The 26,155-nt window shown below is 32.5% G+C and overlaps 3 protein-coding genes across 3 annotated transcripts; 1 reads left to right on the top strand and 2 right to left on the bottom strand.

Moving 5' to 3' along the window:
- Positions 1–10: 10 nt before the first annotated feature.
- LOC119830954 (clustered mitochondria protein homolog) lies at positions 11–18,059 on the bottom strand (the record flags this gene model as incomplete). Its single annotated transcript, XM_038354147.1, has 20 exons — positions 17,796–18,059; positions 10,037–10,252; positions 9,308–9,945; positions 9,054–9,215; positions 8,678–8,831; positions 7,434–7,567; positions 7,060–7,196; positions 6,642–6,871; positions 6,092–6,228; positions 4,860–5,054; positions 4,315–4,527; positions 3,690–3,864; positions 3,490–3,595; positions 2,971–3,377; positions 2,564–2,766; positions 2,142–2,348; positions 1,545–1,787; positions 999–1,081; positions 791–920; positions 11–328 (listed from the first exon to the last, which is right to left on the bottom strand). Coding segments are annotated over exons 1-20 (4,209 nt in total), but the record flags the coding sequence as incomplete, so codon positions are not given.
- Positions 18,060–18,615: 556 nt separating this feature from the next.
- Positions 18,616–20,981, top strand: LOC119830659. Its single transcript, XM_038353727.1, has 6 exons — positions 18,616–18,928; positions 19,005–19,214; positions 19,301–19,485; positions 19,596–19,725; positions 20,420–20,613; positions 20,698–20,981. Exons 2-6 carry the CDS (start codon positions 19,008–19,010, stop codon positions 20,750–20,752), a joined length of 771 nt encoding a protein of 256 aa, XP_038209655.1. The 5' UTR covers positions 18,616–18,928; positions 19,005–19,007; the 3' UTR covers positions 20,753–20,981.
- LOC119830650 (AP-2 complex subunit alpha) lies at positions 20,980–26,005 on the bottom strand. Its single transcript, XM_038353712.1, has one exon. The coding sequence runs from the start codon at positions 25,784–25,786 to the stop codon at positions 22,997–22,999; it is 2,790 nt and encodes a 929-aa protein (XP_038209640.1). The 5' UTR covers positions 25,787–26,005; the 3' UTR covers positions 20,980–22,996.
- Between the last annotated feature and the right edge of the window lie 150 nt (positions 26,006–26,155).

Here is a 26,155-nt window from a genome sequence, read left to right as displayed (position 1 = left end):
CCCCCCCCCCCCTCTCGATCAAATTGTTTCTATTCTTGAATAAGTTCGCACTCACATATTCCGTAATGGTGTAGGGGTGGTCGATGCCGTTGACGCGCTCGGACATGAGCACCGCCTTCTGCTGGTAGGCCATCGCGTCGCGGTGCTCGCCGGTGACGTAGCACAGGCGCGCGACCATGCGCAGGCACTGCGCGATCTCGCCGTGCATCGCGCCGTACACGTTGTTGAGGAGGTTCAGCGCTTCGCCGATCAGCTCGTGGCCCTCCGACACGGCGCCCGCCTGGATCTTGTTCTGCCCGGTCGTGTAGAAGTTGTACGCGTCCGACGCCTGGGAAATATTCAATCAATGGGGCTGGGTATATTTTATTATCCCGTATTTATTAGCTTCACCTGTATGTTTGTATGTAACCGACTCCTATAGACTCGATTTTCAACCATTTTAAATGGACAGATTTATTTCTAACTTTATATGCATATCCAGGATTGGTGTCTATTCAACAATTTCATGAGTTTATTTCATTAATCCTGTTTAGGATTACCATGGTTAAACAATTTTCCTATGTATACTCAGTATAAGAAGTAAGTGAGGAATTTAGTTGAGTCTATAATTAAGGCCAGTTTTTTTTAGTTTTTATAACCATATTTTTGATTTATTTTGAGTTTGAATACGCGTATAACAATTAAAAGGTTTAAGACTGATAAATTTAGATTGCGTTATGAAGCATATTATATTAGCAACAGGATATTTCTTATAGAGTAATTAAAAAAAGATTAATTATTTTAAACTTACTCTTGGGTTGATATGTTTAACAACCGGGAATATATTCATAATATCAGCTGAAGAGAAAGTGGTTTTATTTTTATTGTCGAAGTCATATTCCCTTAGCATTACTTGCAGGCCGACCTTAATTGCGAATGACCTAAAATAAAGAAATAAGATTATGATATTGCAATGTTTAAGAAACCTAAAAATACGTTAGTAATCTTCATGAGCATACCTAAGCAACGAGATTTTTTGAAGGCCATGTTTCTCTATAACTGCATCCATATTTTCGGCATTCAAGTCATATCCCCAGTATGCCTGAAAAAAAAAATGATGTAAGTATTTAAATTCAAATATGGAAACGTGTAGTTAATATGTTGAAGGGAGGGCAAAGTAAAAGTTCTCCAATATCATGCTCTGGCGGTTTTGATATTCTTTTTACCTGTAATTTTAATCTAAATTCATCATAGGCACTTTATTTAACTACTAGCTGCGACCCGCGGTTTCACCCGCGTAAGTCCGTATCCCGTAGGAATATCGGGATAAAAAGTTGCCTTTATGTCATTGTCCAGTTGTCCAGCTATCTACGTACCAAATTTCATTCCAACCGGTTCAGTAGTTTTTGCGTGAAAGAGCAACCAACACACACACATCCTTACAAACTTTCGCATTTATAATATTAGTAGGATAGGATAGTAAGATTCTTGCTGATGACTTATAATAATTACGGTGATAACGTAAATAAATGTGTGATAGGAGGCCGTTCGCCACGCGGCCGTACCTTCAGCTCCTGTTTAATCTGCGCGAAGAGCGCCTTGGGCGTGAGGTTCTGCCAGTCGGGGGAGGGCGAGGCGGGCGAGGGGGGCGAGGCGTGGCGGGCGCGGCGCGCGCGGCGTCCGCGCGGCCGCGTGGAGCGCGCCGCCGCCGGCGCCTCGCCCGCCGGCGCCACGGGCGAGCCGCACGCGCCGAGCAGGCAGTTCAGGAAGTGGGACACGGCCGCGCCCGTGCACATCGCCTCGCAGCCCTGTGCAAACATAATAAATATTATTTTTTTTGTGGTCGTTTCATTCTTGAAAATATTTAAATGGAATATAATCGTTACAATACCATGAATTCAGAACTTTGTGCAAATAACACATGGGAATCTTGTATCTATTTAAGTTTTTCATTAAAATTTTTTACAATAAAGTAACAAAAGAAGGAATTATACAATAGTGTTTACTTTCGGTATGTGTTCATTGGTACATATCCAAATACATAATTAAAGTTAAAAGGGCACATAACCAATTTTTGTCCTCCACTTTTCTCAGACTCTCACAAGGCTCACCCTTGAATATGAACAGATAATAAGAATTATAATTTCTGCACATCATATTACCTGCAAGTAAGTTGTATAAACGTGCTTGGCAGCACGCAAGATGAGCTCTGCCACCGCGATAGCATGCAGATAACTGAGCGAGGCGTGCGACCGCAGCGCGACAGCAACGCGTCCAAGATAACGCACGTTGATACCTCGCGCGTGTAAAGCCTCAGTCAAGCCAGCACCGTCCATTGGAGCGGACGTGTGCTCGAGGCACTCGCGGACCTTAACAGATTTCAGTAATTAATAATATTTTTTTTAATTAACAATGATATGAAAAATAAATAAATATATATAAATCGATACTAAGAGAAATAAAGTAATCATTCTCTATACCCTTAAATTTAGTACGATACGATATTCATTACTGTACTACCCTAAATTTCGGAAATTCTAATACTCGGAAATTCTAAAAATATTATGAAAATTTCCAAACTCACAAAAGCAGGAATTTGAGTAGTAAGCAAGAAGGCTGCGGCCTCCTTAACAAGGTGCCGCTGTTTAGCAAGCTGCTCTGGCGAGGCCGCGTGTTTGATGCCCGGCGAGTAAACGTCCGGGTTAAAGCGGACATCGAATTCGGACTCCTTCAGAGATGCTACAGCACGAGCAGCTGCAGCAACCACTGCACGTGAACGTTCACCGGCTAATAAAGAAAAAAAAAATATGTTAAATATAAATATGTTACTTCATTGATGTGAAATGACTTCGTATTAAAAACTCGTATGACACAAGCTTAAGTGTGTTTTTGGGTAGATATAAGTATATAAAATGAAGATATTAAATAGACTATTTAACAATTACGGCAGATTATATATTAAAAAAAAAAAAAAATGAAACAAAAACTTACAATCATTTTCCTGTTTCTCTCCACTACATATAGAATCTGTAATACTTTCAACTATTTTCTTTGCGACATCTGTGTCGATTTCAGAAAGGTTTTCATTTAGAAGTAAATCTTCGCTATCTTTTTCCACATCTTTCTTCACTTCCTTTTCCTCCTCAACCTTTTCATCCTTCTCTACCTTTTCTTCTTTCTTTGTCTTCTTATCCTTAGCATCCTTTCCCTTTTTATCTTTCGTTTCCTTCTCCTGACTCTTACTGTCCCTCTTTTCTTTCTCTGTTTCAGCAACAACTTCTTTCTTGTCAGATTCTTTATTTACCTCAATAGATTTCTGTTCTGGTGCCTTGTTACGTTTCGCACTCAACTGTTGTAAGTGGAACGCCGCATAGCGAATGAACATAAAATAACGAGCCCTGTGAATTAAAACATAAAATATGGTATTCCCTCTCATCTTTTATATAATATATATACATTACTTAACAAATATGATAGCCAAATTTACACTTTAATTAAATTCACACTTACTCAACAAAACTATCCACCAATTCCTGTCTAAGGCAACACAATTTGTGCTTATGAATAATTGGGAATCCCATTGATTTTATGTCCTCTCTCAGTTCATCGTCTTGCACTGCAAAAAGGTATTATTTAACATCTTATTATTAATCATGAAAAATTAAATCATTGATTATTTTCAACAACATATTATTGAACTAAAAACTTACACTGCAAGAAGTTAACATCTGGTGGGAAAGTACGCAATAAATCGAGAATGTAATGGCGGCCGTCGTTGCCGATGATGCCCTTGCATTCTACACTGGAACAAAGTTCCACTGTTTCACCGTTCGCACTGATTACTGAGTGGGGCATGATCTTTAATTGCTGGCCTGCTTTGCTTAGCTGCAACAATTTTAACATGTTATATTATGTACTACTCAGAATATAAATATCTTTTAAATATATCACCAAACATTTCATACCTAGATATTTATTTTTTTGTTAAAACAAACGAAAATTTATACATGTTCAGTTATAAACTATCCAACAACAAACAAAATAAAATGTCCGCGGCCGTCAATTTCGCAGCATAACTCCAAACTCTCGTAATGAGCGAATTGACTTTGAACATTACTGCCAAGACATAAAGTGTTAATTTTAATGTTTTCTATATAAATGGTTTGCATATATTAATTTAAACATAGATAATATTAAAAACACCGATGTATATCAACACACAACGCCGCTTTGACATATTTGATGGCCTTTTAATAGGCGATTGGGAGTCCAATTTTTTATAGTAGCTGAATGGATGACATGAAATATATTTTAAACACCATCAAGCACACTCACCAGCTCCATGTACTTCGGATGCGACAGCACCGTGGTGCCAAAGTCAATGCTCCCGTATACGACACTCTGCTCTTGCTCCTTCTCCAGTATCCCGGGTATGATGGACTGCGCCGTGACACGGTAGCCCCGGTAGTCCACTACCACAGTGCCGAGCGTGTGCAGCCCGGCCGTGTCCACTGCGCTGTATACGCGCACACCTTGAAGATCGTTGCGCTGAGAATGGAAAATATTTTGTGAGAATTAAATTGATCATTTTAAGTGGAAAAGTTACACAGATGCGTCTGTTGTGAAATTCAAGAGGAGTATGATATGCTCGCGGGATATAAAATAATGTTTCGGCAAGTTATCTCACACAAAATCTAACAGAATTTTATATATGTAACAAGGTCGACATAGTGTAAGTCCGAATGTATTATAGTTTCTCCAATGCATGAGATATTTACTATCCAATTTATTTAATTTTTAGTTTTATAGCATTGAAATGCTTTATAACTTTTTTTCTATTCTTTCAAAATTTCTCATTTATCCAATTTATTTCAACTTACCGGTGCAACGAAAGCAGCAGCATCCCCACCGAGGTCCTTATAATGATCGCGCACATCGAAGCCGAGCGAGAAGAATATATTATTCCATATGAACATCTGCATCTTGGGCTCCTCGCCGGGATTGATGGCCATCACGTTACCATCTACGACCGCCATCGCACCGCGTGTCGCGGCGGCTACGAAGTCACTGTGCACCTATGTAATATCACATGTATTTGTAGGATTTTAGGATTCTAAATATTTTTTTAATATTGTACTATTTCTTATTAAGAAATAAAGGAAGCAAAACCTCTAAAACACATAAAATAAAAAAATGTACAAATGGCGGCCTTATGGCTCAAAGACATCTCTGCCAAGCAACCTTCAAATGACAAATAAGTCATGACAAAAAGGTTACTTTTTCAACTAGAGATGAAAAATTAAGTTACCATTATTTATAATAACTCAAAAACTGGGAGAGCACTTTTCAGTTATAAAAGTATCAAAAGAGTTATAGTGTCTTATTAAAAAAAAAAAAGAACAATTCCGAACCTAATCCTTCTTTTGTATCCGGTTCATTTGATTCAGTTAATTTTCTTAATAACAACTATTTACTTTTATGTGTGTTCATAAGTTCAATGTATGTTGTAATCGTAAATTACAATAACGACTTATTCGTGTTTTAATAAATACTTGGCTATATTCATTCTACACAGCTATTTACAAAAAAAAAAACGATGTGAATGTGCAATTGTGATTAAATGACACAATCACATTAAAAATTCTTAACATCTCCGTAACCATTGTTACGTCAGTGACTATAAAAAGGCTAAGATTTTAATCTGACAACCTTACTAGGACCATAAAAATATTTTCATTATACATTATGTACTCATTATAGATGTGACACAAAACTGCATTCATTTAAGCTATTTCTTTTATTAGTTGTTAGAAACTTGCAAAACATGTACTCTACTTAGATAAAGTAATAGAATAATATTAATTAATACAAATGTCGTCGTCTAAATTTTTCTTGAAGATACTTCTTTTTAGATATTATGTAAATAAAGTTTACTAAATCCACGCCGTTTCCCGCTATTTTATGTATGATTAACAAGACAAGGATTTTTAGGTCTTTTTGGTATTTTAAATTAGAAGACAGATACTTAATAATTTAAAAGTATGTTTTACTGAGACATCCATTTATCATTATAGAATTTTCTTAAAAAAAAATCCCATTCGTAAAAACTAACCTTAAAAATGGCTCGTTCCCGCAACAACCGCTCCGGCAGCGTGGCTCGCGGTAGCTCCCTCGTCGTTTGCAACTCTTCGTTCCAGTCTCGCGTCTGACCTGGGATGTGCTCCTCATAACCCAGTTTGGAAGAGAACGCTACACACAAACATACACAACTTAACCTAGATCATTTAGTATATACAATTACGTCACTCTCACGGTGTGGTCAAACAAATGAATATCAGGAAATTTAGACTTAAGAATAGATATAGTACGATGTATAGAGGAATTACAAAAAGAAAGGCAATGATCGAAAGTATAGCTTTGTGTGACGCAACGAGGGCCTTTGCATGAGCGGGTTAGTTTCGCATTTCATGCACATCAATATACGTAACGACTGGAAGGACAATGTTAAAGAATTAAAATAACAAACTTATGACAAAAATCAGAATGTAGGTAAAATTATGTTCTCTATATATTATAATCATCGAAGTACATTAGTTGATAGCTTTCCAGATCAATAGTTACATTGAATTGCAATTAGAATATAATATGAAGTGTTGTCTTACTGTCTTCAGCCCGAATAGCGTCAACTGTGTGTTCAAGCATAGGCGACGCCCATTGGTAGACTTGATAAGGCGTGGCAACTCGTTCGAAGGGGTGCTTCTGCATGCGTCGCTTCTGCACTAGCGCAAAGTTACGTTTGAACGCAGGCGATACAATACTAAGGAGCTCTATTAGTGAGTGGCACAATAGAGATGGTGTAGATGGTCGAGGGTTGAACACTTCTTCGGTGGATCTGTGGTATAGGAAATTCAACGTTAGGAAAATAACAAAATATAACACTTATTGCGAAAATTAGCTACAATTGTAATGTTCAAACAGTGAATCAAGATAACTTTGTTTAACATGTGGGTAAAACATTATATTTTAGTTATTCTTGGGGGGGGGAAGGCTTTAAGTAAATAAGTGTTTGTTTAAACTCACTGATTGAGGTAGAAACCGCGCGGACAAGCAGTGATATGGAACTGCCGGTCCTCCAATGTAATCACGTGCAGATACAGCAAGTCTCCGCACATTTTACGTGGTCCCGGTGGTGGATTCCAGCCAGATGTTGTTAACACCTTCAAATATCAGTAACATTTATATTAAAATAAACTCGTCGTTATAAAGCGGTAGATTACTTATAAATTTCCTAGAGAAAATAAATTATTAATGGCTTATCAACAAGTTTTGTAATTTAAGAAATATTTTCAAAAGTAAATTTAATTTATTTTTATGAGAATTGCAGATAATTTTATAAAATCCTTATAATTATATTAAAAGGTTGTTGAGCGACAGTAAGTTTAGAATTAACAAACCTTTAAACATTGTGGAGCTTTATTTTCTTTAGTTAAGCCCGGGTGTAGGGGTAGCAAGGGTCGTTCAGTACTTCCAGGCATAATGTAATCTGGGGGAGTGCAGTCCACACTCTCAGGCCTAGATTTTTTCTTTTCTGAAAATCGTGTAAAGTTTCTATTAAGGGTAGTTGTAGCAGAAATACATTGTTCGATTTAATTTACACACGTGTATCATAATGCTATTTCGGTGGTCTGTATAATGAGGAAAAGATGTATCCTAGTCTAAATTAGCATATAGGCCACTATTAGTACCACGTGAGTAACGCCGCGGACTACAACTAGAAAATAATAAAAGTGTACTCTGATTAGGATCACTATTTGTATGTGTTATAATTTAAAATATATAATTTTTAACTTGAAATACATCTATAAATAATTATTAAAAAAACTGACATTTTCACGTAATTCAGGATAACTTCTAAATTAAAATTGTATCTTATCTGCATCTAACTCTTTTTATCACTGTGTGAGATAATGACGAAACGAATTGCATGCGCTCTAGAATGCGAAAAACGACTCGTTTAAGGCTATATCGTCCACAAGTTTCGAATACATTAACGCTATTCGTGTAAGGAAAATAATAAAAAAAAGAAAAAATTGTGCTCATTCGTTCACAGTATTCAGTATTAGCAAACTTTACGCAAACATACAAATGAGAAAATTTTATAATTGAAATAGTCGTGATCTTACAAAAATGAACAAAACACTATAAAAAAGAATTGATGTTTTTTTAAACAATTAATTTATTAATATTTAATGTTACATAAATAACCTCTTAATTAGAGAAATGATGTCATAATGCGGTTTTAACCGTTCAAAGTATTAAGTATTAGCAAATATTAAGCAAACCATACAAATAAGAATCCTTCCTACTTCCTACTATCCTACTATTATTATAAATTCGAAAGTTTGTAAGGATGTATGTGTGTGTTTGCTCTTTCACGCAAAAACTACTGAACCGATTGCAATGAGATTTGGTACATAAACAGCTGGACAACTGAAATAACATATAGGCAACTTTTTATCCCGATATTCCTATGGGATACGGACTTACGCGGGTAAAACCGCGGGGCTCAGCTAGTAATTTATAATTGTCACATTCGTAATTTTGTAAAAATGTACAACATCAATAGAAACACATTTTTGTTGAAATTTTTTGGACCAATTAATGTTTAATGTTACATAAATAACCTTTGAAAGCTTACCTAAAATATCACCCTGTGTAATAACATTCAAAAACGCTAAAGAGCTGCATTCTTGACCGGCATAGGCATCCACATAATCTATTGATTTCAGCAGATCCCGCACATGGCGGACGTGAATACGCGCCTCACGCATTGTATACGGTTCTTCAACAACCTGTACACATATCGTATTCTATTAACATAATATCATAATGAGATCATTCTAGGACAGTAATATAGTAATAAACAGATGTTGCAGTGATTTGTAAAAAATTAATGTAATTTAGTCGAATAAGTAAGTAATTAATTTATGTTAAAAATATTCAGATTATAAGAATAATATTGAAATAAAATATATCAAGGTAAAATATTTATTTAGCGTTGTTAAAATACTTGCCTTAATAATGGATCCATCTTTTAATCCTTCAATATTTTTCAGCTCAGCAAAGTTATCCAATGTCACGCCATCTAATTGAAGAGAGAAACAGGTTCTATGGCATGTATCCTCCCGATCCATTAAAACTTGGTGAATTTCTTGTACTAATTCCATACTTGACACCTAGAAATTGAGTTTAACATTAAACTAATGCTTTTATTATTTGCAATAAAGAATAAAGTAATATCTTGATATTGTATGAAGCACAAACATACCTGAATATCAAGGGGCTCAGCGCCTGGACTTACAATTTTCACAGTAAAACCCATATCCTGAATAAAGACTACTTCGGCATCTCTTTTCTTATCATCACCATCTTCACTTGGTGATGACTCTCTATCTTTATCGCCGTTAACGATTTTATTGGTATCACCGTTAGCCTTCTCTGAGCAGTTGTTGGAATTTATATCATTATTTTCAATCTCCTTATCATCATTAGGTTTTTCAGGAGATTTAGACTTTTCGGATTGACTATTCTTTTCCAACGCAGCAGATTTTTTACTTTCTTTTCTTTTATTTAGACTTACATTCGAAACATTTGGTGTTACATCAGTTGGCGAAACTGTACTCATTTCATCTGATTTGGTTTCTTCCAAATCACTGTTAATACCATTAGAAACTAGTTTAGTATTATTACTATTACTAATATCACAATCAGGACTTTTTTGTGGGTTACCATTAACAATGTGTATGCTATTTATTTCAGTGCCGTTAGTTATTGGTTCTTTGGTGCTTATTGTATCCTTCTTACAATGATTATCATTAGATATAGATTTTTCGCCGTTTATATTTATTGTCGTATCAACAGAATTTGCTTGTAAAGATTTCTCACTTTTATTAACTTTCTGGCATTCTGTGTAAAAGAAAAACAAAACATACGGTTATGTTCATAAAAAAAGTCATTTTATTTTAGATGTTAGATTCAAGAAAATAATATAACAAACCCGCAGCAGTCGGGAATTGCATGGGATCATTGTTGATTGTTGGCGATAGAGCTTTCTTAGCAGCGGCTGCATATGATACACGAGGTATGGACGTAACACCGCCGCCACCTTCGTCATCCGCTCGTCCATTCGGCGTACTTGAGTTACCATTGCTACATATAACTGGCTTTGTCCCACAATCTTTATTCATCTTTGCCGAGTGCTTCTCCGCTTTTTCTAATGAAAAAAATTATGAACATTGATATATCAGTATTATAATTTTGTCGATTGAATTTGGCTAATATATGAATATTATTATGGTAAAATATTAATTAAATAATAGTCTTTGACAAACAAATTAGTCGCACGAAGATCGATTAAATATACATAATAATACTACGCATTGTCATATTAAGCAGACAACATAATAAATGGGTATAATGAGTTCATATTACACATGGGTAATGCACATTGCTCTAGGGGCATCGAGATTCAAACACGCATGTCTCGTCCCGTGACTACTGAACACGTGGTCTGCGTTGGCGCAGCGCCAACTATCTCCAGCGGGGAGTCAATAATAGATGGCAACGAGATGCCGCCAACAATAGACGCCATCGTCTCTACTTTAACGCAAAACGATTTATTCTCGATTTTCTAACGCTCAATACATAATTTAAGTTACGTTCTTTATTTTACACAATGTTTAATAGGGAAGAAGTGTATAATATTGAAAATTTAATGAATTCGTCGGTATATCAGCATCTACAAAATAGCATGATCCATTCAATAGTCATTACAAATCTTACAAAGAGCAAAAGTAAGTGTGTGTGATAACAATACACAAAATATATGAATACATATTATCATAATAATGAAGTCCGACAATAAAATTTAATTTTTGAGCACGTCGTAAGTGATTCACGATAAAGTACAAGCAGGCTTGAGGAGTGACATGAACAGAAATGTTGATTTTATCTTTGTTGCCTTTAACAAACAAGATAACAACGTAAGACGCTTGCGCCCCGAGATATTAAATCAAAATTTCTGATAAGCCGCTGACACAATTTTTTGTAACGTGTGAACGCTATCGTACAATGAACGTATAAAATAGGAAATAGCTGCACACTTTAGAACTGCACGAGAAATACTATATGTACTACTAATCATTTAATGCAAAGTGGCAGAATGATGTAGATTGAGGTACACTTGTCCGCCTCCATTGCCAATGTTTCTAAAGCATGTATTATTTAAAAACAAATAGGTTTTTGACACTCTCTGGACAACAAGTTATTATACACCGCGCATTATGTTCGTATTTTAAGTTGTAATGTACACGTTGACGTCAAAAGATAATATCGTTGATTTAAAATTCAGATAAACTGTGTATTTTGTTGACGAAGAACAGAACGACGAAACCCATCAATGAATTATGTAAAAGAATTGAGTATTGTCGCGCCGCGTACGATCTCTGCATGTTTAACCTCTTTCTTATGGATTAGTGAATGATTTTTTCCCTTGACCTTTTCTAGAGATTCTCCGAAGAATTGCATCTAGCATTTTTAGTAATTTTGTATATGGTATACGATTTTTTTTAAGAAAATAAACTACCTAATTCATTTCACCTTCTATAATTTTGACACTAACATTCGACGTTTTATTAAATAAGTGTCATTTATGCCACAAACAAGTTCTTTATACTTATTTTATAATAATTTTGGAAAAAAATTAACTAGTGCCTGCTATGAATAGGTAATATAGTCATACAGTACTCATATGTCCGAAACAGACAATAACGTTCATTGATACGATTGATCATAAATTCTTTAACGTCGATTGTCGAGATGAAAATCATTTTAAAGGTCATTACTGCAATAAATTGTTGTATTGCAACGAGCATGGCAACTGGACTAAATCATGTTACGTAAGCAGTAACAACTATTCCGCCGGTTGGCTACTCGCCGGCGATCGGTCTTCTTTATATACACGAAGATCTCACATTCGACGTTTGCGGAATACGATCACTCATAAAGTAAATAAATTAAAACGTTATTTATTCAAAAACCCCTATGCTGTTGTCTTTTCATCCAAAGTCACTCTAGATCAGGATAATCCCAACTATAACAAGATATAAAATTAACGAAATACCAACTGTTTTATCATTAAGATTTAAAATAATATAAAAATATATGATCTCCCAGCTACGACTTTTTATTTGATATTTATTATTCGCAATGTTTAATACATGATCATTGTAATGTTTACCATATCAAAATGAATTATTTGATAAACATGATTTCACAATAAAGTTTAATTTTTAAATACATATATTTGAAAAAATACACATAAATTGAGCAGTTCACTGGGTCCTGTTTATTATGTCCAATTAGAACATCACGACATTGCCACGGCAGTCTCGTAACTGTACAGTGTTCAAATAGTTATGTCGAAATTCTACCCAAACAAATTTACTTAAGTGACACGAATAACGCTTTCCTTTTTTACCAAAAATAAGGTTTCATATACAAAAATTCATGTTTTGTATATGTACTAATAAACGTTATAAATTACAAATACAAGTTATTATTCGTTTGCAAAGCAAAGCAGGCATATGCCCACTGACATTACTTCTTATCATCCAAGCAAAAATCACATCAGGCTCCATCTTATCAGTTCGATATTATGTTACCTTATCAATCAAGAACCTGTCAAGGGGTTCTGTGAAATTATTTTTATTTTCCGTTTTTATACTTAGCCTAATACATATATTAATAAAGCCGTTAAATACGTCAATATTCTATTCAATTTAAATCATTCCTAAAAAAAGGAGGTTTTCGATTCGACTGTTTTTGGGTTTATTACCTTAAAACTATCGATTGGGTGAATCGATTCTGATGATTCTTTTTTTATTTGAAATCTGATTGTTCCTGTATTGTAACATTTGAATTTGGTCTAGTTCTCACCATTTGAAGGTGGTTTAGTTTTTTGTTGAAAATAATTACATATACTGCCAAATCCCAACATAAATATTAATGAATAATCTAATACTTTTAGTTGTCTCTGACGTCAGTTCGTCCTTGAAAATTCAAAAAGAATTGTTTATAAACAAACTTGCAATATATTATGTAATAAGATTCAAACGGAAACCCACATAGTTTAGACTTAATTGACGTGTTTATTTTTATTAATGGCGCGTGTTAATGACTTAGTTAATACCTACAATTTTAAATACCATAACGTTGGAGCAAAACAATAGGGTCTACATTAGTTAAATGATATTAAAATAAAATTTTGTCTTTATTGATATTGTAAGTAACACATCGATAAATGCGATTTTTTTCATCCAAAATAATAAAAGTATTATGATGCTGAATTGCACATAATATAGTTATAGTAACACATGCGTAATACTATTACGTTGGAACTTAGGAAATACTTATACGAATAACGAATTCGATCATAAGAATTCTATCACTAAAAGAAAGCTCTGGATTACTATGGAGGGTCCACGGGCATTTTTATCTCGGGTCAACCCAACCGAAACCGAGACAAACGCCTTGTTTTGAATATGTAAATAGAAGAACTTATAGGCTATGGTTGATTATTATTACACTAGTAACTAAATTGAATAACAATACACTATGGAAATATCTATTTCTATTTTCAATATTATTGATTTATTATCAAAATGAACGTAAATATAAGTCCCATAAATAAAGCAATAAATATGTTGAGGAATTCCAAAAACTCTTATTGAAATTGATAGTTTATCGTCAGTCGTTACTTGTATGGGTAGTTATACCTAAATTCAATTTCGTATCTAAATTCAATAGAATAAAATGTGCGCATTAATTTGGGATCGCGAAGTACCTAAGACTAAAAAAGACAAAGTACTTTATCATGATTAGTCAATCTTAAATTAAACACATGAAACTGACACTGAAACTGAATATCTTCAACATAAATGTTTGTATAGACTCCAAAAGAGCAGACTAAAAAATATTTTTGAATAAGATATTCTGGTCATAGAAACTTTACACGTGACGAACACGTGGGGTTTTCGTCATTAGGGAAAATGACATATCCCAAGCATTGTTGAAAAAACTGGTCAACAACAGCGAGACCGAATCACCCAACGTGGGTTCCGCTTGATTTATTTTTAAAATACTGTAAAATATTCCATTATAAATTTATATTTACCAAATCCTTGTAATGGAATATTAATGAAAAACATGCTCCCTCAATTGCGTTCGTCACGATCAATATACAAACATATTCGTAACATTGACTCAACAACGACATAGCAACCACCATAATTTTGTTATGTCATTTAAATATTTTATTGCAATCTGGAAAACAAATATGTAGCATTTAAAATATATACATTTGTATGCTGTTGTAAGAATTTACATTTATTACTCTAGAATGAATCTCAATTGCATTGCATCAAGTCGCAACAGAAAAGACATACTTTGAAGACTACAACCGAAGGAATAGAAAAAATGAATGCAAGGAACCCTAAAAACAAACCATGGATCCATCATCAAATATTGATTTTTATTTATGAAACTAATTTCATAGGACAAACTAATTATATCGTAGTTTGTGCTTTTCAATCCTTTTTTTCACTTAGAAAGTATGTACTTAATGTTCTTGTTCTGTCGAGGTTCTCAAACTTGTTACATCAATATTATTATTATTGCAACACTTGTTTTAATACACTTATTCCTTCAGATAAATTTTCTTTTTAGTTTATGTATATTTTAAATTTTTGACGGTGTGTATTACTGCGTAGTACAACACAATTTAATAAGACTTTAACTTTAAGAACGCGTTCTGTTTGACAAAGCCATAATTGATAGCTATCTATAAAACTCAATTATTTTCGAATAATTCTGTTGTTTAGGAGTAGTCTACAACTTATTTTACGAAGCGTTAAAACAACAAGGTTGCCGTGCCTACTGCATAGTAACAAAAATGGTAAAACGATGCGAGTCTCACCTTACTGAGTTGGTCGCATCGCAATACCAGTGGGTAATTTAATCATTATTACCTTTATATATGTATATATATATATATATACCTGATACGATAAAACAAAGATAAGAACTGTGTGATTTTTCTAACGTCATCCTCGCAGGTAGCTGATTGATCAAGGTTTAAAAACTGAAGAGTGAAGACACTGCTTCAAAGCATTAGTTACGCAGTGATTCTACAATATCTTGTTATAATTATACATATAAATAGTGTTGATAGATTTATAGAAGGAAATTTTCGACGATAATTATCATTAACTATAGATTTCTTAGCATGTGATGCTTACTACGATTAGATTATAAAGAAAACGCATGTCAATAAAGTAGCTAGTGGTATCATATCAATGAATACATCAATAGATAAAAATTAAATTATAATTGGGAACATAGTAATCTTTAAGAAAATGGTTATATTTTATATATTTTGCTATTAAACTTTGCTACAAATACTATTAACAGTGTTGTCAGTGCCAGCGTTAAGGGGAGACTCGACGGAGCGACGACCCAGGGCGCCATAGGAGTACTAGGCTACATTATTACAATAATAATGATTGTTTGGATTGTACCAGCAAAAGTAATTAATATAAAATGCATGTGATATTCTAAAAGTTTCCAAACATGTTTTAATTATTCTAACACTAGTGCCAGTCAGTATAGAAGCTTACTTCTTATGGAATACTACTTTTTTTAAATTAAAGCTGTGGAACGCTCAATGTTGCTACCTTAGCCCTTGCTAGCACCTTTTTGGACAGAATCTACTCCATTTTTGGTTGTTTATCCCGATTTTGAACTCTTTATCCCCAAAAGGGCAATTTAGCTATGTATCATTTTTTAGCAAATAACTTGAAATAGGCCCGATTTTGCATTTATAAAAATATTAAATAAATCCAGTGGTATAGGACAAATTATTTATTATGAGAACATCACATTAACAATGGGAATATTATACATGAAAGCAGTGATCATTTTTCATGACCAGAGTAACCCCCATCCCCAATAGTAAAAAAAATTTATTGAGCTTTCTTGCACACTGAATCAAAAAAAATGTCAAGTATCTGCAAAATCAGAAGAGAAATTATTATTATTTTAAAATTTTAATTGTTTATTAGACATATTATATGTTTGATGGATAACTGTTTTCTGTATTTAAATTTACATTAAAAATGCAGATAGACCCTAGACAATAGAAAAGCATGTACAAATGATGGTTATATTGCTTGGTAGAAATCTCTTTCAGGCTTTATTTTTAAAGTGGTGAGAGATCAAAAGTTATGGCATTAGGAAACACAAACTTCTATAAATTTTATTATAAGTGATGAAAATGCCTATGCACAAGATATTGATTTTAAAGGTGCTTATGAATTTAAGGAAGTTGATTCTTATCAAGCAAAAGTAGATAGTTTTCTATCAAAATTATATGATTTTTTTTTTCAACATAAGCTTAATTTGGGTCATGCTAACTGATTATAACATAATAACATTTCCATCTTACATAATTATTAAATTACACATCATTTTTTTACTATTGATTACACTTCATACTATATTATATCTGGTTAATGGTATGAAATAATTTTGTTCAGATATTCATAAGAATGTACTTAATGTGAACAAAATAACAAATGCACTAAGGTATTTAGGTTATGGTGCTGGTAAGTACAGATGGACAAATGCTGCATCCCCTCCACTTTCTTTTTGCCGACAAAAAATTAGACCAATTGCCTTAGCAAACTAAATTTTGTTTAAATGTATCAAACTTCACCCAAAACCATTCAGCAGCTTTAGATGTAAGAAATCCACATGAATTCAAGATAACATGTATAGTCTATAAATATCTAATTTATGTTCTATGGATGCCCCAAATACTGGTTGTTCATATAGTACCTATACAATTATTGAGATAACCCACTGGCAGAGAGCACCATTGAGGTCATAACATTAAAGTTTTGAACTGTTTTACTTTGCAGTATCTTAAATTAGTTATATTAGAGTAATGTATTGGATTTGGTTCTCAAATACATATATAAATATATATACAAATTATAAGTAATAAGCTATAAGTCTAACTCATAGCATATCATATTAATGTATATACATTGAATAACATTTATAAATAATGTTCTTTTAATAAACTTGCTTTTATTAATTTCAACTAAAAGGAAATATGATTTGCAGTAAATATGGCACAAAATCAATTTTTTTTTAGTTCTATAGCACTGAAATGCTTTGCTTTATAAATGAGAAATTTTGAAAGAATAGAAAAATTTCTCACAAAATCAAATTATTTATTATTTAATACATCTATATATAACAATCGCAAATGACACATATTCTGGATGGTTTAATTTTTATAAATTCTTTTTTCTTGTAAAATAAAATTTTTGTATGTAAAATAACCATTCAAAGGCAAAATAGAAACTTAGATTTAAAGTGCAATAACATAGTAATATTGTGTAATAGGCTAATTTATTTTTAAAACAATTTATACATAAAATTTGATTTGTATAGAGAGATAAAATGATTTTACATGGAATAATTACGAATGAAAGTGCCTAGTATCATCATTGATCTAATTAAATTTAGTTTAAATAGTCCTGAGGTATGTCTAAAAAAACGATCACATGTTTTATCATGTCACATGATTAAACGTTTATAAATGTGTTTAGAGCAGAATTTGAGGATTTATTCAAAGGATAAGTTTCTTTAAATCATAATGTTACATAACAAGGAAAGAGAGGAAATTTTACCTTTGTTAACATTCTCGCTACCACTTTTAATGCTCACATTGTTATTAACTGGACATTTTTTCACTTTATGAGACGTATGTCTTGAAGAATTATCGTCAGTCACTTCACTACCAAGAGCCATAACAACACGAGGAATTAATCCGGCACCGACTGACCGCGACCAGCACGGTTCCACGCTCAGCTGAAAGAGCACATGCGGTACAGATAGAGTTCAATTTCCCAAATCATTATTAGAACCCGAGGTATAAAACGCCCAAGTCAGAATGACTTAACATTGAGATCTTGTTCAAAGTTTCTATCAACATTTATATTTAATGGGATAAACCTACAGACTTCCGAAAATTTTGTGTGATAATAAAGATTAATTTAAAAATCGAAGTTTTTGATCTGTTCGGAAATTATAATATATGTTTAATTTAATAACAATCGTTATTAATTTTTTCTAATACACCTTTCCTGTAACTAACATAATTATTTAAATACATTATTCAACCACAAAAAATAGGATAAATTTAGTTTTTTTTTCTATATATCAGAATCCAACAAGAAATGTCGTAAGAGTTGATCATTTGTAAATGTCTGACTGTGACCAATATAATCCCGAAATGCCTAAAAAAGTTTTTTTTACATATCTATTTCAGAAACACATTATAGTTTATTTTTAGCAGATATAGTGCATTTATAGAGAACTATTTTTCATGTTAGTGTATGTTATAATTTAATAGATATCCGTGTGACATTTTAACCTAAGCGCATAGATATACAATTGTCTATGCATAACGCGTTTTAAAAACTTGAACCGTCACAATTATTGCCAAATGTCAGATAACAGATTAGTATGAAAATTAGAAATTGATATTTCAGGTTCAGTCGAGCTCAGAATTCAGCATACAATAATATCTGATAAAATATCTATCTTTATTTGATATTAAAATTTGAATCCTCAGCCAAATTTTAAATTAGCAACAAGCCCTGTGGAGGTTCATTTGTCTTGATTCAATTGAGTGATAATAAAGTAAACACAAACTTAGTTCCTACCAGTAATTCCTATGAAGGATATCTTCAGAAATAACGTATATTAACAGGAACTCACATCATAAATTATAAAGCTGGCGTCCGAGAACTATCCAAAGGTTTTAAAAGAGAAAACATTATATTTACTATAACTGTTTATCAAATTTATACAAAGGTACTTTTATTTATTTATAGAAAATGCTTGATGGGTGGTACTGCCGCTCTATGGCTAATATGCAAGCTAATGAAGAGGCAAGTGTAAATAGCAGTAGTGCTGTTGCCGATACCTCTCAAGCAGATTCAAATAAAGATTATTCTAGTGAAAGCAGTAGTGATCCAGAGCCTGAACCAAATTATAGAGCACAATACTTGGCTCTAAAAAAGAAATTGAAATATTTGATATATGTGAGTTAACAAATTTGGATATTATTGTAGAATTGCATACCTTTGTTAATGAACACTTTCTTAATATCATATCCTTGATGTTCCAGGAAAATGAATGCTTTCAAGATGCTTTGAGATCCAGTCAGAAGAGGTTGTTAAAAGTTTCAAGAGATCGAACTTTTTTATTAGATAGATTACTGCAGTATGAAAAACCTGATAGTTCTACCTCTGAAAGTGAAGACACAGAGTCATCTGATGATACAAGTTGTACCAATACAGAATCAGTGAAAAGGTATGAACAGACTAATACTTTATTCATATAATTTTCATATTCTATATCTATAGTAGAATACTTAGTATTGTATAATATGCTAATGTTTTTAATAAACATTACTCTTACAGAAAGAAAATGGAAGCCAATGCTTGTCAACCAGCTTTATCAACACCATCTTCAGTGAATAAAGGTCTCAATAGTAATATCAAAAGGAAAAGAGCAGTTGTTCCTAAAAAACCTACAAATGCTAATCATCCTGTAAGACAAAAATGATATGCCTAAGAAATGTTTTAAAAACTGATTATAGGTGGTAAAATAATGAGAAGTTACTTACTACTAGTCTTTGAGGTTTATGTCTGATTAGATTTATATTTAGACTTAGTAATATGTATGTATTCAAAGAATACCTAGTATGTAATATAGACATAAAAGTTTGTATAATTGAAGCAAAAATTGCTTTATGTAAATATTGCATTAAATGAGTCAAAACTATGTGACCCTCTTTATTAAAAATTTTATTATTTTTGATGTTTTATAGGAGAATAGTATTTTAAACCCTTTTAATTTAAAATTTTCTTTTTGTGTTAATAAGACATATCTGATTATGCATAGACAGGGCAATTTCACAAATTTAAATAAAAAATAAATAGAACATATATACTATTTTCACAAATTAATCTAGATTGTTACAGTCTTAGGTAGTCTTACCTAAAATGTCATTTTATTCTTAAAATATGATAATTTCAAGTATGATCAAAAATATATTTGAACAAATCACTAGAATAAATGATTTTTATAAAAGTGATCATCTACCAATAGTAATAATCTAAGGACTATTCACTACAAAACATTACACCTATAAAACAAAGTCTGAATATATTTTTTTCCTACACATTTTTATTTTTAATGTATGTTTTGCAAAAGCCTTTCACATTAAATGAAATTGTTGCAGCAAGGTAGTACCAACTCACAGGCCAAAGCTTCACCAGCTCTTGGATTTGGACTAACAGCAAGCGATGGCCATATGACTCCCGAGGAAGTAGAACGTCATCTACAATCTAGACAAACATATTTAAAGTTATTACCTGAGCGTGCACCACCAACTGTGCCCACAGAGATGTTTAGCAATGATCCATCACTAGACAGGTAAGAAATCTTAAGTATTTTTAAGTTATTCATTTAAAATCTTATTTGAATAAATGTTTTAAAAATATTACTTATCTTTTTCAGTGAATCGAATGATGTGCTGGAAAATTCACCAAATGTGGAGGAATGGTTTGATTAACAATATCTCACAAGTTCGATGGAAATTGATTGTATAGTACATCGAACATCAATAATTTTAAATTTAGGAACTTTTGTAGTTTGTGACTGTAATAGGACAGATATGGAAATGATTTTAAAATATTCATACACATTCAATCCTGTCAGACAATGTACTAATAAAAATTGTTTTTCTGAATCCATGTATCTCATATTAAGCAGTCTTATAAATAAAAGAGTTCTTAAATGTGTATTTGATTAAATATTTTTTATTAAGACAATAGTTATTATATGATTTGAAGCACAAGGGAAACAACTATAAATCCATATTTGAGACTATCTCAATATCTCATGCAAATTGTACACATAAATCACACAATACATCTAGTTATGTACCTGAAAGCTTTTATAATATTATATTAACCATTTCGTAATATACATATATATTAAATGTAGGATTAAACTCAGTTTTAAACATTTTTCTAATACCTTACAAATCTATCATGCAACTGAAAGTCCAGCATACCTACACTAGTGTAGAATAACAACATTCAATATGCGATAAAACTACCAAATGTCCTAATCTATATTGTTGTAATAATATGGTACTTGATAATAAAAACCCCTACATGAGATTCGATAAACTCAGAACTTACATGTTTAACAAATTTTATATCCACTCATCAGATGTATGACATATGTCCATGTAATACCATGGTCCTAAAATTATTTCACATTTACAATTTCATAAATATATACATAATCAAGGAATATCTAGCAGTAAGCAAGTGCTTAGGAATGCATAACAACAATGATTAATTCTCTCATGAAATCATAATTAACAGTATTGTGAAAATCTCATTACAACTATACATATAAGAAACAGCCGCAATAAATCAGTTAACAGTAGATGTCATTGAATTCAGTAACTTCCAAAAATATTATTATAAGCAATTACGAACCAGCATTATTTTCTTAATATTATGTACAAGCATTGTATGTGAATTTATTTTGAGCGATTTTAATACCTCTTAAACAAGTTTAAAAGTTAGTTATTATTCAAATTAATTAAAGAACACCTTACAGCAAATAAGAATATACATAAATCTTTTTTAGAACATTTGAAAAATGGATGCTGTTAAGTATGAAAAGAACTGAGTAGTTATTTAACAACACTTGATTTCAACAAGATTTTTGAAACATGAAAATAATTTGGGCAAAGACAATATGTGCATCAGTGTATTATTGATTTGTAAGTATATTTTTATTAGGCGGATACACTATACATTTATCCAATACAAGAATTTACTACCTGTGCTCTTACATTGACACTTTCAATATGATATTACTTTAATCAATAACATAACCATAATGTTATTGCCATGATACATGATATGAAAGCAATAACTTGTAACAATTCAAAATCCTAAAAAGAGCTTGTTTTAGAAAATAGTTTGTCATTACAAAGTACAATGTTTACAATATACTAGTTATTGACATAATAAACAAACAATTAATTAACATTTTAAATTTTTATATAAATTGTTACAAGATAAATTTGACTATTACAAAAATGGTCGAAGGAGTACAGTGTCATCTCATTGCCATTTACTTTGGTTGTCTGCACCTACATAACAATAAATCTTATTACATTGCATAATATTATAGCTATAGAATAAACAGCAAAGTTCCAGTTTTTTGAATATATAATTTAACATGAAATATACACCAAATGTTACACTTATAGATATGATTAACATTGAATTTTTTATAAACATAATACACTCTTAAGATTACTTTTAATTTAAAAAAAAGCTTATCTATGTGGTGTGTAGCTTGAACGCTTTACTTAAAAATGTTATGAATAAACAATAATACATCCACAGTTGTTTATCAGTAACCAAAATTGATATAAATAACAAATTTATAAGTTATTAAATAATATTAAGATCATTTTAATGACTTACATAAATTTACAATTTATCTACATAGAAATAAACTTGAATATATTATTTTGTCTTTTATGTACTTTATGTATGAATCATTAAAAAATTATAAACTAAAAATTTACATAAATTTCTACCTAATAATTACTGAAATTTAACCAAGCATGCATATTATCTATGAAAATAATGGTCAATTAATGAACCATTCTATGTTATTTTTATAAAACACTTTCAGTATTAAGAAAGACATTTATTATGTAATCTCTAATGGCATTTCAATTTGATTACATAAAATAGATTCATAATAATTAGCCTGTGTTTTAGAACTGATCTGCCAAAAGATTACAAATTTCTTGAGAAACTGTTTCTTTACTTGATCTTACAGTGAGTCTAAACATTTGAGCTTGTTTATTTGGTTCTAATCTCATGAGACAGCCTACTTGTTGAAGCCTGGTATGGACTATTCCAGCACAAACAAAGTTATCAGGGTTAGGATCAATACCATCTAAAAGCTGCATTCCAAAACCAGATAATTTTGTACGGGTTGCAGCTAAATCAATAGAACCTTGTGCCTTAAAAATTTTTTGTGCTCTTTGTTGTTCACCACCCAAATTTTTCCATCTAGCAAAAAAGGATTCACCATTCATTTCAGTGGGCTCAAAAAATTTATTTAATGTAAGAGGAAGTTTCATTGTTATTTTTTGAGGAACATTATTGTAAACAAAAGACACAGACATGCTTGGTGCATCAGCAAAATCTTCGATGCATTCAGCAGTCAACATTTGCTGGATTTGAGCCCCTGCTTCCAAAATCGGTTCCATTGGCTTCATTTGCACATTTAGTTTATGCAAATCTGTCCAAATTAATTCTGGGTGTACATTCTGAATAGCAAATTGTGTTTTATTCCCATAAAACAGGCCAATTCTTCCAAGATTCTGTCTAAATTCACTCTTTACTCCAATTTGAATGAGGTCATTTTCAAATAGAACTCCATTATTTTTGAACAAAAACTTTTTGATGTTATTTTGTTGAACTGTTGAAGGGCTTATTTTAGGAGCTGTGTATAAATCTCCAAGAACATCCAGTAAGCCATTCCCTGTAGTGGCTGTTGTAGTTCCAGGAGGAGTGGCTAACCCTAAAAGATCAGCACTGGAATTCACTGAATTAGCAGAATTATTAACAACAGGTGCTGGGGTAGCAGTAGGTTGAGGACTCTTTGATTCTCTGACATCATCTGGAATGCGCCCTGGTTTTTTCTTTTTCAAAACTGCCAAAATTGAAGATTCTCTTTCTGGGAATGCTGGCATTTCTTCTAGTACTGTTGCTAATACATCAGAACTAGCAACAATACTCAAATGCAAATATTCAGATGCTCTCTGTTGCAGCTCCACATCTGCCGAGCGTAGATTAGAATCTGCTCTAAATACTTCTTGAACTCTTGATTTTATTTCTGGGAACAGGTTTACAAGTTTTATGTAAGTGGAAAGTAGTAATGCTCTTGTAGCAGCTGAGCACAAATGATACTTAGAATGCAGGAGTTCAAATTGAACCTGAGGTGATGATCTAGTATCACCAGCAATTAAATTCCCAAATTCACCCAAAATATACCCTCCCACTTTAACCATATTCTCATGGCAGGTTGGGGCTTGTAAAGCCTCAAAAACTGTTTTTGCTGCGTATGCTTGTACTTCCTCCCTATTAATTACGATCTGAATAACTCTGTACCATACTTCCTCAGATACATAATCTCCTGCTATTCTAATAAGATTAAGTATCACATCCACATACCAAGTAAAGTCTGTTGCATATTTTTCAGCTAGAATAGCAACCTTCAAGACCATTTCCTCCCTTATTGAATAATCAGCTGTTTCAAGATAAGCTAACATTTCTTGCACTATTTCTTCAGCATTGGTTTTATCACACATTGCATAGAGTAGGTCAACAGCTTGCTGTCGTACAGATACATCTTTCTCCATTTTCATTGAAAGAATAACAACTTCTTGATGTTTTTTTACAGCTTCATGAGAGAATTCTGAAGTAGCCAGATGGCACATAGATTCAAGAGCTAAATAACGTAGATTTGTTTCTCGGTTACTTAAAAATTGCCCAAGCTGATTACAAGCACGAACTAATAAATTAGGCTCACTGTCATTATGTATTATTAGACTTATAGCTTCAAAGAGAACTGCATTTTTAGCATTTGAATGTTGAACTTTCTTAGATTTTGGAGGTTCCTGAGCTTTGTTAAAAATGGTCTCCAAACATTCCGATAATCTCCCTCTCACTCCAGGTTCTTCAGATGGAGGTGTATAATTTTGTAGAAGACGCAGAAGTTTTACAGACAACCAAGGTGCAGGAACAAAATAGTATGTATAATCTTGGAGATCTGTGTAACTAGCAGTTACAATTCTACTCAGTCTTGCCACAGCCAATGTGACACAACCTTTGTACTCATCAGGATTTTTCTTCACTAGTGCGTCTATTAAAGAAGTAGCAGCAGTAACAACTCCCATATGTGGATCATTTAATAGATGTATGATTCTAGATGTCCACTCGCCCCCTGGTATTATTTCTGGTGACTTACGAAACAGTCTAAGAAGGCAAAGTGCAGCTGATTGTTTTACTACATCCATGGTATCACCAGAGACAAGCAATTTAGGTATCTCAGTAGCAAAAGCCTCAGCCATCTCTTTACTACCAATATTTGCAATACACTGGAGTGCAAGATTAACATGAATAGGATTTCGAGACTGTAAATCATTCTTTATACTTTGAATAATGAGTTTGATGAGATCACTATTAGTGTTGACCAAGACAGAAATGAACAGGTATCCTATTTGCTTTTCAGAATACTTATTTGAGGACAGCAAATTTACTGCTTCCATATGACCGAAATCAATATCATGCCCAAGTAAGAATATAAACAGAAGTTTGCATACGTACTTCTTCTTCTGGTATCCATCTAGGGTTTTATCGCCCTTGAATTTGCTTCTTATATTAGCTAGCTCCTTATTTATTCTTTTTATTTCTGCTTCTTTGCTTTTACAGTTTCTTATGTCTGATATAAAGACTGCGAGTCCTCGCATACCATCTCCCCTGACGGCAGGCATATTGCCAAGTGACTTATCGAACACCAGTTTTATGCCTTTTGTGAACCTTTTACATAAAATATATAGCACTCTACTCGTAGTAGGAATAACACTAAGTGAAAAGAAATAGGCTGTTTAACTTAGTTTCAGCAGAATGTAATATCGGAAGCCTAGTTTAAATACTCAGACTCTGTCTCTGAGCTTTCTTCTACAACGCCTTCCCACATTATCTATGAAAATTGAAATGTCAGTTTCGTTGAACTTTTGTTTATGGATCAATAATGTTAGGCTAGGTATTCACTAATTGTACTTCTATCAGAATAAACAATTGTGGTATTGAAGAAGATCTATCAACTTTAATAAATTAAGATCATAAGTTAGATGTAATGG

Source organism: Zerene cesonia, chromosome 12 (assembly GCF_012273895.1).
Source record: "Zerene cesonia ecotype Mississippi chromosome 12, Zerene_cesonia_1.1, whole genome shotgun sequence".
In the NCBI taxonomy this organism is placed as follows: Eukaryota; Metazoa; Arthropoda; class Insecta; order Lepidoptera; family Pieridae; genus Zerene; species Zerene cesonia.
Note: the sequence above shows the minus strand (reverse complement) of the source record. Positions and strands in the feature narration are given on the sequence as shown.